Source organism: Staurois parvus, unplaced genomic scaffold (genome assembly GCF_062004578.1).
Source record: "Staurois parvus isolate SC_StPar_1 unplaced genomic scaffold, SC_StPar_1.0 ptg000114l, whole genome shotgun sequence".
In the NCBI taxonomy this organism is placed as follows: Eukaryota; Metazoa; Chordata; class Amphibia; order Anura; family Ranidae; genus Staurois; species Staurois parvus.
Window position 1 is genome coordinate 8,312,283 of NW_028317910.1, and position 13,741 is coordinate 8,326,023.

Sequence of the window (13,741 nt, forward strand, 5' to 3'; positions counted from 1 at the left end):
CCATTTTCTGATTTTTAGCATTTGCAAGTGGCAACGCCATCCTGCAAGTCGGAACCACATATGTATAAAGAGAAAAGACGAGAGCCCAAAGCTGAAGTGATTGGTCTAGATTTTAATTACTGCAATAAAAAGATCTATCATTTATTGTATTTATTCTCCCAGGAACCCCACTGGAGCTCCACAGAGCAGCAAACAGCTGCCACACTATAAAAGTCATTTGGAACTACCAGCAATCTTTGAGTTGAGTGCCCCATCACTCAATCCTGGAACCTCATATGTGGTTGAAAATTTCCAAATGTTCCAAAATTGCCAAAAGTGCCCAAATCTAAGCCCATCACACAATTCCAGTGTTCGCTGATCAGCTCTTGCATGAGCTGTCCTATCAAGAGACATACGAACAGGCATGCAATTTAAAAGAAAAAAAGCTGACAGCACAACGCAAAATCCTTTGCTGTAACAGATGAACAGAAATCCCAGTGTGGGACTGACGCACTTCACGCATAGTTGGGCTTAATTATAGCCTCTATTTATATATCTATCTTTGGTACTCAATGGACGTCCGGTTGTTTTATTACATCACCTTTTTGGCAAGTCAAAGCCTGCTTTTCTCAAACCCTATCATACTTCATTGGAAGTTTTTTGAATACCTACTATACCTATGGCTGTACTATTTCCTTTGTGTGGAGCACCAAGGCATATACATGGGACTGAGTGTTGAAACTGTGCCTCTATTTCTTGCACATTGCTGACAAAATAGTGAGAATGTTCAGGTATAGAGGCGGTTTTTACTGATCTAAATGCAGCCCATTGTTTTCAATGTACACACAGGCAAGTAAACATGCACTGCATAGAGATAAGTAAAAAGAAATGCAAACATCTGAGTTGCCAGTCAGTATTTTAGGAGTGTTTGTGCGTAAAATGTTCATTTGAAGAGGTTAGAACTTGTTTTACGCATGTATGCGCTAATACTTGCACAAATGCGTACAAAATAAATGCCTGGACTTTCAAACAGGAATACTGATAAACATCAGTACCATGTGCAGATAATTGTACATATATATTTTATAATTCTTTAGCTGTTTGGCTGTATTGTTCCTTTAGCTAGTCCGCATGAGATCAGCTACATCTTATTAAACCTTTGCTGTATGCAGCTGCTGTGCAGAAATTAAGGATTAATGAAACCCCCAAAAAACTCAGGTCTGATTGCACTTTTAGAAGTAAAAGCAAAAAAGGCAAAGCCATAGGTTACATCATGCAAGAGAATACTCCCGATAGCTGCGTATAGATTCGGAGAGCTGCACTGGTCTCTGCCTTTATTAGGTCTAGGAAAGTTCAGGATTTTAAAAAATGAAAACAAAAAGCCAAAATCCTTCTTTGTGGTAAAGGATTTTTGAGCTTGCTCTGGAGCCCATGCAGGAAAAATGAAATCCAAACCGCAACACCAACAATTCATGCAAATCTCTAACAGGTCCCACACCACTGAAAGACTGGCTTCCATTGACACATGCTTGTGTGGTAATGTTCTGATTACCTGTAATGAGTAACTGAAAAATTAAAGACGACGTTCTGAAACAACCAAACATAATTTTCCCAGGTCATATATGAATACCAAGTTTCTGTTTTACTAATCTCTCTAAAAAAAAAAAAAGTTTCCCTGTAAATAAAATCAAGACTAGCAAAACAAGCATAGTTCTGAAACTGATGTGGAGGAATCCGTTTCAGTGGTGTAAGAACTGTCCCTTGTTAATTTTTTCTGTTGGTGAAGCAGAAGGTGGTGGCAGGGATACCTTTAAAAGTACCAACTGTGTCTTCATCGGTTATACGGTGGAGCCAGAGACCATGCTTGAGCTCCCTCTCCCAGGGGCTATACTCGCCCTCTGCACAAGAGGGCACGAGGCATACACCCCACCCATCCCCGGAAACAGAGAGACAGAGAGAGAGAGAAAGAACAGAAATGAGACGAAGTTTGAATGTGAAAAGCGATGATAATAAAATATCTTTGCACTCCACTCCATCAGGGAAAGAATTTGGATGTCCACTGATCAACATCATTTATATACAATGTCTAGAATACATCTTCATTTGCACATCACACAAACAGGTATTTGAGAGGCAGGAGGCTCTGAATCATCCACAATCATGGCAGAAAACCCTTCAGAAACAGTTACAGCTGAAAGTCAGTGACAGAGCTGCTGCTGGTCACATCACCCAAGATATTGGCTTCAGTACATGTGACCCGGGAATGCGGTTTAGTGGGGTGTGAGGTGGGTTGTTAATATAACCTGTTAACCTAAATGGCCAGTGAAAGGCTGTAAAAGCAGGCTGCTATTTCACAAGGGATGAGATACAAAAATCTTGTTTCCTGGTCAAAATAATATATATATATATATATATATATATATATATATATATATATATATATATATATATATATATATATATATATATATATATATATATATACACACATATACATATACATACACACACACATATACATACTTACATACATACAAACATACATACATATATATATATACACACACACATTTACACAGTACAATATATATATATATCTTTAAAAAATGTGTTGGGATACACTGTGCTGAAATGAATAACTAACCTTCACTGGATGGCTCCTCCTCTTCAGACTCCTCCTCCTCTTCATCCTCCTCGCTATCTCCAGCCTCCAGTGCTCTCTCATCTTCTACCTTCCCCACACTCTTCCCCTTCAGCTTGGCATGAATTTTCACTGCCTCCTTCCATGGGACGCCCCCAAGGTCGGAGGTGGGCAGCTGCTCTTCATCTTCTTCCATTTCTGACTCAGAGCTGCTAAGCAAAGACGATGTGTAGATGAGATTCAGAGAACATCGCTGAGGCTATCAAAATATTTAATCCCTAAAGAATATGTAAACCCAACATTTCATATTCTTGATATGTGCCTGTTGTACCATGTACTGGTATAAAAAAATATCCTGTTCTCTTTGTATTGCTTCCTCTGTGTGAAATCCCTGGTGTTCCCACCAGTCCCTCTGCTTTCCTATTAAAAACTGACCACACTAGGCTGGAGAGCACGATGCAGTCAGTTCCCTAGCTATGCTGGGAACTGAGCCTGCTCTCCTCCAATGTTCAGGCTTGTCCTAACTTCCCCCACTGCACAGCCCTTCACTAGGAAGATCAGTGTACTTCTGGTTTCACTTCCTTGAGCTCCTATGCAGCTGAGAACAGAGGATATATGATCACTTAACCACTTCCTGTCCACCATATAGCAGAAGTAATGCTACAGGGCGACACGGGTGTGCAAAATCAAGTATATATACGTGATTTTGCAGAACCAGGTAGGGGGTGCATGCGTGCCCTACCCGCGCTGCCATTCGCCGCCTCGGCTGCCAATCACCGAGTCCCAGCCGGTGATTACTCGCCGACGCCTGGTGATTGCCGAGCAGGGAAGGGGGGGGGGGGGGGGTGAACCATTTGAAAACATTACAGTTCTCTCCCGTCAGCTCCTGCACACTGCTTTGCATGGCTGTGCATAACACAGCCATGCAGAGCAGTGTGCTTACAGTGAAGCACTAACACAGGACACAGTGTAAAATGGCACACAGTTAGCCCTTTGATCGTCCTGCGTTAACCCCTTACTTGACACCAAGTCCGTTCCCCTCAGTGTCAGAATGCTCGGCGCAGTCCCAAAGTCCCGCTATAAGTCGCTGATCGCCACCATATATTATATATATATATATATATATATATATATATATATATATATATATATATATATATATATGAAACCGCCAATTATAAACGCTATAAAACTTTCAGGTAAACCAATTTACACGTATTGGGATTTTTTTTTTTTAGCAAAGACATGTAGCAGAATACATTTTGGCTTAAACTTATGACAAAATTAGATTTTTTTACTGGACATGTTTAATAGCAAAAAGTCAAAAATATAGTTTTTTTCCCCTCAAAATTGTTTTTTTTTTTTTTTAGCGCACAAAATAAAAAATGCGCAGGCGATCAAATACCACCAAAAGAAAGCTCTATTTATGGGAAAAAAAGGATGTAAGTTTCATTTGGGTGCAGCTTTGCATGACCGCGCAATTGTCAGTTAAAGTAATGCAGCGCCGTAACGCAAAAAATGGCCTGGTCAGGAAAGGGGGTAAATCTACTGGAGGGCAAGTGGTTAGGTAAAGGGTGTTAATAGTTTTTTTTTTTTAAATATCTATAAAAAATGTTTTGCCTTTTCTTTCTATTTTAAACTAAATGAGCTGTTTTACAAGGTGATGGATTACATATACTTTAAGCTGAAACTTCCAAACATTCCTCAAAAAAAATTTCTGCATTATTATACCTTTCTTCCAGGTAGCTTGTGCCTCAGTCTGCTCTCCATTGACACACCACAGCCTCTTTCAAAATCTGCAGAATTCAACATTTTTGGGAGAGTCGAATCCATGTGTCCCCCACTACATGCTGTTGATGCCTGCAGTGATGTAGGGGCGAGAGGATGAAACCAGCACACAGCAGGGGTCATGGGCATCCAACACTTCTGGAAGTGTTAAATTCTGACGATTTTGCCATAGGTTATAGCATTTAAAAAAAGGAGGAGACATGGGCCACTGGAACTATACAATCTCTTCTATTACAGGGCACTGCTCTGGAGAAGTTTTATGGTGATAACAGTGTTGCTTTAAAGCTCAAACCCCCAAATTCTGTTAACATTCTAAGGCACAGTTCTCCTTGCCATGAAAATGTTAATCTACTCTAGTGTACACTGGATGGACAGAACTGTTGTGGTTATGGTAAGGGTAAAACAATCTAAATATACGATTAAATCATAAACAAAGTTATTACATGTAAAATGAGATGGTGTTATAGATTCTTTCTATAAAATTTCCTCTTAAAGGTCAGTTCCACTCAAAATGAACAGGTACTTGCAGGCCTCTTGTATCACTTATGGACTTCAATGGTGAAAAACCCCACCACAATTTCCAGTTCTGGTTGCTGCAGTTACTGCAAGTCCAAGTGATGGCATCATTCTTTCCCAGAATGTTGAATGGACAAATCAATGGTGTTCCGCTTGGGTGGGACATATATTATGGATTTGTGGGAGTGGCAGAGGCAGAACTGTGTGACAGTCACACACTGGAATTTCTGAGAGATGTAAGAAATCAGATAATGATGCTACTTATTGATGCTCACTGAAGAATGACATTTCACAATCAATATATGGCATCCTCCTTCCTCACCTACTGACGGCTTCCTCCTCGTCTTCTCCACCTTTATCCAGCAGGCTGCTCAGGTTGTGCTCCGCCAGTGTCTCTTCTGGGACCTCCTCTAGCTCCTCCTTTTGCATGGACACACGATAGTTCTCCAGCTCAATGCGCTCAGGAGTGGCTCGGAGCCTCTTGGCCAGACTGTGGTCTTCAACGCCGTTTAGACTCGGACCTGCAAGACATGGTAAAAGTGCCGGGTAAGAAGCTGAAGCATTAAAAAGAGCAAGCTCCATGGGAGTAATTCTCTAATTTGAAGATATACGATTCATAGGTCATTAAAACATTCAACCTATAAAAGTTATGCGAGTGTCTCACAAATTTTAAGGTCCAACAGTTCTTAATAAATACAGGGATGTTCTGTTGCAAACAATTCCAAACACTTGAGAAAATCTTTATAATGTGACTTACTGAAGGACAGGCGAAGGTACTCCAAATGCTCCGTGACCACATTTAAAAAAATATATATAAAATTTGAAGGTTCATTTAAATGAGGAATATATACAATTTACAGGACTTCACCACAAAACACTGAACCGAATATGATTTTGGAAACTGGTTATTGAAGGATATGGCATTTTCTTTCACATGATTGCTTTTTGCTCCACCTGAATCCTAAGGTTCAGTTTACTAAATTAAACTTGTTGCTATACAGGAAAGTATGTATAGTATTTTTTTGTTGAAATTGAAAGATTATTCTACTAATATTTTGCCTTCCCTGATTCCTCCATCTACCTCATCGACAAGTGAATGACTTTTCAATTTCATTACATACCTTATTTTAGACCCAGTGACATCATCACTATCTCTGCGCTTCTGTATGCAATGCAGATAGACCATGGCTAATGGGAGGGGTCAGCAGGGTGTTGTACATAGTTTCCTGATAACATCACAGCACCCTGACTCCGTACACCTCTCAAGAGCTCTCTGCCCTGAACCAAGCAGTGGGCTAGTTCTTGAGAGGAGTTATAGAGTGCGAATATCAAAATGCCTTGATGTGAGGGTGTCAGCCTGGAGAGAGAGTTCCTAGGCAGGTTGTATTTGCATGCAGATCACCCTAGGTTTATGCCCATGTGTGATACTGAGCCTCCATGACTGAAAGAACTGAATACCAATGAATAAAAGGGGTGAGCCAGGGACAGTCAGGCTTGGGAGGAAAGAGCTATATGATACAGGACATCCTCCAGCCAGAAAATAAGCTAGGGTTTATCTGACTTTCTGCAGGATTTAATGTACACTGTGAGAAGCAGTGATGGAAATCAAACATTTTACAGTTGTCACCAGTGTAGGAGGGGTGAGGAAATCTCTCAATGGAGAGACCTGTTCTGGTGACAGCTGAAAGAGGGCATTTCCCCTCACTTCCTGTTGTGTCTCTGGAACAGGAAGTGAAAGAAATCTTGCCAATGGCACACAGACAAAAAGATGGATGTTCTAGGCATTCCATACACTATCCAAACCCAACAGCAAAAGAAAAAACATTTCTTTTTATCTTGGATTTAGGAAAAATTAAGTTTTGGCTTCAAAGACACTTTACTTGCACGTAAAAGCACATAAGCCAAAGCTGACTTTCTACAATGTGCTAGTTGGCAGTCAGTTGTCCTGTCTCTGCTAGGAAAAAAGAAGGGTGTATCTAGCTTAAGAAACACACTCAGCAGTCTGTATAATCTGATCTCTCCTGGCACTCATGTTGATTTCAGTTTTGCCAGAGCCTCCAAGAAGCTAGCGTTCATGCCTAGAGCTAGCTAATTGTTGGCTGTAAATGATAGTAAACATTAAATACTTATATGCAATGTTATATCATTTTTTTAGCTGCTGAAGATAAAAATATATACAAAAAACACCTTTTATTTGCAGCTTCCTTTGACATACTGAGTTATTCCCACATACATCAGTGTAAAATCAGTGTACAAAAAAAACAAAATACTGCAGGACATTTATTTGACTTTTCTAAGTGTGAGCAATTTTCCCTGCAGTGTTGACAGCTTCTGCTGCTCTTCAACACCTTGGGGCGCCTTTATACAGATCAATAAAGAAGATAAATTGGGCCTCTTAGTAAACTGGAGGAAACTTTTGTAGTGAAAGAGGAAGCAGGACAAAACAGGGCCTGTTTGTAGACACTCAGTTCAGAACATTATTCAAGAAGTGATAAAGGTTCATTTTATATAAACACAGCTCCACCTACAATGAGGCCTCTAGAACAGATAGGGATGTTGAATTTTGAGACAACAGAAGGCGATAAAACAAAGCATTGCTTGTCTTTTGGACAATCCTTCAAGCCAGCTCAATTCTTTACGCAGGACATAGATGGGTCATTTATCAATCGGCCAATATTCATGCCGTTAGTGGGGCAATGCTGTTGGCCATTTTTCGTGGATCTTCTCGTTTCTTTTTATCGGTCATGCTGGAAATCCACGAAAAACGGCTGTTTTTCGTAGACATTGATGGCAGCATCGGCAACGACCGTTTTTTTATCGGCCGACAATTCGGCCGATAAACAGCCCGTCTGTGGCCAGCCTTAGTTTAGGATGAAGTGTGAAAAGGCTTAGAACCCCTATCAGGTTTTTATTGCTGTGTCCAATCTGAGGAGATCCATCCTTACATCCTGTGTGATCACCAGAAAAAAAGGGAATGAGATCCTCAGGGGGACACAAACAACTCTTCCCCACTCTAACCAGAGTTTTGTCCGGAGTTGGGTTCAATTTGTTAATTTTTGATTTTATGACAACTTACTTTTTGTAGTAAAATATTTCAGAGCTTTAAAACTGAAACATTTTGCCTACCTTGGTTCATCTGCCACCCCCCATCTCAATCAACATGGTAATGACATTTTTAAATCAAAATTTTCCATTTTCATTGCATACCCAGTTATAGCCTCATTGCTGGGTCTCGATGTTCCCGATATGCAATGTAGACAGATCATGGTTGATGGGAAAAACTGGCAGGTTGCTGTAATATCTTCCCAAGATCAACATACCTTAACCTATTGAGGTAAAGGGTGTTTAAAATTGAACCCCAGCCTCCTCTTCACTCTTGCACAGTCGTACAGGATTCTCTCTTAAATTGCTTATTTTGATTTCGCTGCACACTGTGAGCTTCTCAAAACATGCAATAGAAGCTGCAGCAAGTGAGACAGAGTCTGGCACATTTCCTAAATGGAGGAAGTGTATCATTTACCCTTTTCCTCCCCAGCCTCACTGTCCCTGGCCTTGCCATTCATTCATTGGATTTTAGTGATTTCAAACATGACGGCTCAGCATCAAAGATGGGTATTACCTAGGGTAGTCTTCATGCAAATACAGTCTGCCTAGGAACATCCACCCCTCCAAACTGATATCCACCCATCAAGGCATTTAATATTTGCATACTCCTCTCAAGAACCAGCCCACTGCTTGCATCATGGCTGAGGGTTCTTGAGAGGAGTACTGAGATAGTGACAGCAAGTTTACACAAAGCTATATACAGTACATTGTTGTGTCAGCCACGATATGTCAAAAGTGCATAGAGAAGCACAGAGATTCAATGAAGTCACTGGGTCTAAATTAAGATTTGTAGTGAAAATGGAAAGGTTTTATCCCAACTTTTCATTAGCATGTTGATGAGGGGGAAGGGGGAATAAGGCAGGCAAAATAAAAACAGAAACTTCAGCTTTAAAGAGGTAGTAAACTCCCAAATTAAGAAAAAAAAGGTCCCTGGGCAATGTAAGCCATAATGTGCTAATATGCACCACATACTAACAGATTATGACAGACTTACCTTAAAAAGAAAGCCCTTCAGTGGCTCCTGTCACCACTGGCAGGGCTTCCATCTTCACCTGTTCTTCCTTCCAGGTTTGTGTTCTCCGGCCGCTTGAATGGCTGGGCTGAGATTACATCACTCCCAAGCATGCGAATGGGAGTCACGGTCGCAGCACAGCACTCTGAATGGATGGCACACTCAGTATGCCATCTATTCAGAGTACAGTGTGGTGCACCAGTGAAATCACCAGCTGCTTCAAGAGTCATTCACTGTACCTACAGGTAAGCCTTAGGCTTACTGCTTTAAGAACAGCTCCAGGTGGTGACATATGTGCAGAACACAGCAGGGGAGAAGATTGGAGGACAGACACACAGCTCAGATAATACGAAGCACGTAAAGTGTCGAGTCCACACAGACATACACAGAAAAGACACAGGATGGAGTACAAATTGGGTTGATGTTTTCTTCCTCAAATACACAGTTTTCAGAATTGTTCCTCTGCTGTTAAGCTGTTCAGCTCTGACCACAAGTGTGCGGTCATAGCAAGTTATTGTAAAAAAGCACTAAGAATGGTTCAGCTCTGTCCAGTCAGCCTCATCATTCACACCATATAGGGCAAAGGGTGACTCCGTTATTTAGAGCGCACAACTCCGCAGCTTCCAAGCAGCTCACTGGACTACACATGAGAATCATCACATTGCTGTCCTCCCTGTGCTCTACCCCTCGTATAAGTTGGCCTAACACCTTTCCCACTAGTTTCCAGTGCCTGAAACATGCTATTTCTATAAAAGTGCAAATCCTGATCAGTTAAAGGGGCAGCATCACCCATAGTTATTGCTAACCCTAGCCTACTATTCTTAAAACACAACTGTATCAAATGAAGCCTAGAGTGAGTTTCAAGCAAATCGTAAGGGAAGCTGCTGACATGTACTCAATGTTAATTACAGCTTGTACACAGACATTTGCTGACCATTGTTCTAGGCCGGTTTATTCTACAGACAGAACTGCCCATAAAATCTGTTTTCAGAAATTAAGATTTTTGGAAAAGGATGCTTTAATGGAAACCCGCACTGGGAAGAATACACAGGCTGAGCTCTCTTCCTGAAAATGCAGTTAGAATTTTCAGAGTGAGAGGACAGGAATGGTGTATTGCCACACAAGTGTTTTAGGGTGAAAACTTCAGTAAAGCCACGTTGTGAACACAGTGCTCTTCAGGTCAGTATGCTGATATCAGCAAACGCCCGTGCGTACAGGAGCGGGCACAACATTCCTATTGATATCCACATCCATGCTTATAATTAAAAAGAAAGTCACAAGCCAGGGAAAAAATTAAAAAGTCAAAATTTATTAACATAAAAACAGTAAAAGAAACAAACTATTACACAGTATGACAGAGAAACATGAGAGAGAAAAAGAGAAACAGGAGCAGGGGGACAATACAGGGACAGGAAGACCACATTGTTCTCCTCATTGGTGTATATATTGTACACATGAAAGATGCCTGCCAGGGTCAGATACATATGACACAATATAGGACAAGGCCAAATCTCATGTCTGCCTCTCAATGTGAAAATGCAATAGTCAACCCACAACTAACGTTAAAACTCAACTCTAGAGAAAACTTGTTACTTGTTTTGGATAAAGCGGGGAAGGGGAGCCTGTGTTAGGTTTCCATAGCCATCTGGAGAAATTTCCTCGCTCAGAGGAAGACATTTACCAGCACACAGCTGATTTCCTGCACACAATCACCAAGACAGGGAAAGGGAAATCTTCCCAGTGGGGAACCCAACGGCAATATAACAGCATTTAACAAGAGGACTTAACCCTTCCCTACTCCATCCAAATTGAAAAAAGGTTTGGATGAAGTTTTAATTTTATACTGACTATTAGCTGATCTAGCTCTAGCTACCATTAAGACAGCAGGCATTTATTTTTATAGATTTATAGGGAAAAAAAACTTCAGCATTGTATCAAAGCAGGTAGCCCTGTACTGACACTTGGCGGGGGAAGGTATTTTCCAGCACACTGCTGACTTCCTGGTGGCCATATGGAAGGACACTACAGACTGTCTCTCCTCAGCCAAAAATGGCTGATGACATTGGAGATTACAAAGAGATAACACTATGGAGTGTATTTATTAATGAAAAAAAATGTAAACATAAAAAATTTGTATAGATATTCATCCAGTGAGATTGCTTATACATTGTTTTGATTGCCTAACCAGCTGTTGTGTCCATTACCAACCATAAAGCAAAGAGGGAAAATACAGCATTATGACCACTAGATGGAGTCGAGGATCAGCAAAAATAAACACATCTTCCCAAGAAGAGGTACAATGTAACAATTGTAGAGAATGCTGGAGGAAAATCCTAAATAAGGTGAATCCTGTACTAGCGATGGTTACATTTTAATCGGCAATTCCCTCCAGCATTCACCAAAATTGTTACATTCTATCTTTTCTTACTAAGATTACATTTTTTTTCTATGATCCTCAACTCCATCGAATGGCCATAATTCAGTATTTTCCCAATTCACTTTGTTGGTTTTAAATGCATCTTTACTAATGCCTGTAATATTTATAGAACATTCGGCCAGAAGAGAAAATAGCAGGGCAAATTTGATTTTGCCCCATAATCACAACAGCTAGCTAGTTTGCACAGAACGGTACATGCAGTTTTGCTGGACAAGTAACTATGTGAATATTTTAGAGATATTCCCTTATGCATACATTGTGAACAAAGACATATAAATGATGTGGAAATTCTACTAACGTAGTATTGGGTGTTTACTATGTATCAGACTCAGTGCTTTAGTGGACATTCCACTTTACAGCGGAAGGACTGAAAGAAAACAGACTAAGGAACATAAAAAAAAAAATCATACCAGCATAACAGATAGAAAGAAGTGAGGACAGTGGATTAGAATCCACAAGATAACACTGAAAACAGACAGACAGCAGTTGAAAACATAAAGAGGCTGCTGCCTGTGCAATAGTCTAGGCAGGAGTGCACCCTATAACCAACACCACGCACAGACAGGCTGCGGTCTCACAAACACTCGCCGAGTAGAAGTGATCATATCATATGAAATTTAATGGACAGGTCATATGACTATGAACATTTCTGTAGACACCCTGGAAGAGTTCATTTTATTCTGACAGTCATTACAATGACGTACCTGAACGAAGCAGCAAAGAGGAATTATTATTGCTATATATCACTATCAATTCACACCAGTAAAAGGGGAACAGTACAGCAAACAATCTGGACTTTTAAAATAGTTGCCTTTGACTAGACATGACACTGCAACACGAGCATTGCTACTGGATACAAATACAAGACATAGCTGTTTCTAAAAACCACGATAGTAAAAGCCTGACGCTTAAAGTGCACCTGTCACTCATACCACAATGGCAGATGTTTGTTCTTTATAACACTTTGGGTAGGATGTGATCATAACCTATTAAAGCCTGGAGAAACAAGCAACACAACATAGGTGTAAACTGACAAGCAGCATTCTCTGAACAGCCTCCCAGGCATGGCTGCCTTCTTCCTGTACGTGTGAGAACACCAGGTATATTATTGGCTCATTAAATAAACTATTATGTACCAAACAGCAGAGTTCCAGCCACAAAAAGAAAACAACAGCCCGTTTGTCTACTCACTATGCCACATAAAATGTCTTAAACCCTGACCTTTTATTAAAAGCACAGAAGGCGGCACAGACAAAAACGTAGGCCATCTTTAGCAGCAGTACACAAGTTTAAACACCAAACTTCACCAAGTATAAGAAGAAAAACACCCAATAATAAATACTTATTACAATTCAAAGTGCTCAGTGAGAATAAGAATACAGCAAATCATCGTCTTGCGCATGTCGCACAACTCCAGAAGAATCCCAAAATAGAAGCGTGCCTCTGCATTGTCAGGGACTTTTTTTTTCAAATGATAAATCGATATTAAAGTAATCAGCGGGACCTTGTACTCACCCTAGTGCAAATGATGACATAAAAATGAGCAATACTGACAAGTAACATAACCCCTCATACCTTCAAAAGACAGTTACATCAACAAAGTGGCCCTGTCACATGGAAGCAGTGTAGTTGGCCAAAGTGTCACCTACACTCAGCGGAGCCAGCCGTAAAAATGACAGACAGTTCTCTTGTCATTTATATGAGCTGCCATGGCCAGTTTGTCACACACGCTCAACATGGGTGCCCATTTTTGTCAAGTGGATATCCATGAGAAGGCTGGAGTAATAAAATGGCAGAAGCAGGAATATTCACCAATAGGGGGTCACAACTGCAAACAAACCAGTATTAAAGCACAAATCCATCTTTAACAGAACAGCAAAATAAACTTTGCAATTGCAAGATTACGATTACATTGTATTCAAAGCCTACCTTATCTCATTACAACTGTACAGGATCCTGAAGTATCCAATGTACCCCAGAGTGAGTGAATTTTTCTTGATAAAACTGACAGTAACTAAATATTATTGACTGCACCCAAAGGGTTTTTAGAAACACAGGACCCTGTCGGGTTGTTTTATCAAGCTGCCAGTGCATTACACTTCCTTTACAAATCAGATTCCAACTTAGGGCAGGAATGAATCCAATAGCTTAGAGGAGAAAATTTTGCATTGGTAGGGCAAACCCTGTATGCCTAAAGTTAATCGACAGTAACAATCAGCATCTAAATACGCCACACTGTGAAGAAAGAATACTTCAAGAGCCT

General features: G+C 40.5%; 1 protein-coding gene across 14 annotated transcripts in view; it reads right to left on the reverse strand.

Annotated features, from left to right (window-relative positions):
• Positions 1–13,741, reverse strand: part of MICAL3 (microtubule associated monooxygenase, calponin and LIM domain containing 3) — a 236,282-nt gene that overhangs the window by 66,642 nt on the left and 155,899 nt on the right. For 9 of the 14 annotated variants that reach the window (XM_089671863.1, XM_089671861.1, XM_089671859.1 and 6 more), the window contains 3 exons: positions 5,247–5,445; positions 2,624–2,832; positions 1,788–1,877 (listed from right to left, as the gene is read on the reverse strand). In XM_089671863.1, the coding sequence (XP_089527989.1) occupies positions 1,788–1,877; positions 2,624–2,832; positions 5,247–5,445 (498 nt within the window). The remainder of the gene's footprint in view (positions 1–1,787; positions 1,878–2,623; positions 2,833–5,246; positions 5,446–13,741) is intronic. The other 5 variants (XM_089671866.1, XM_089671864.1, XM_089671865.1 and 2 more) reach the window with 2 other exon arrangements.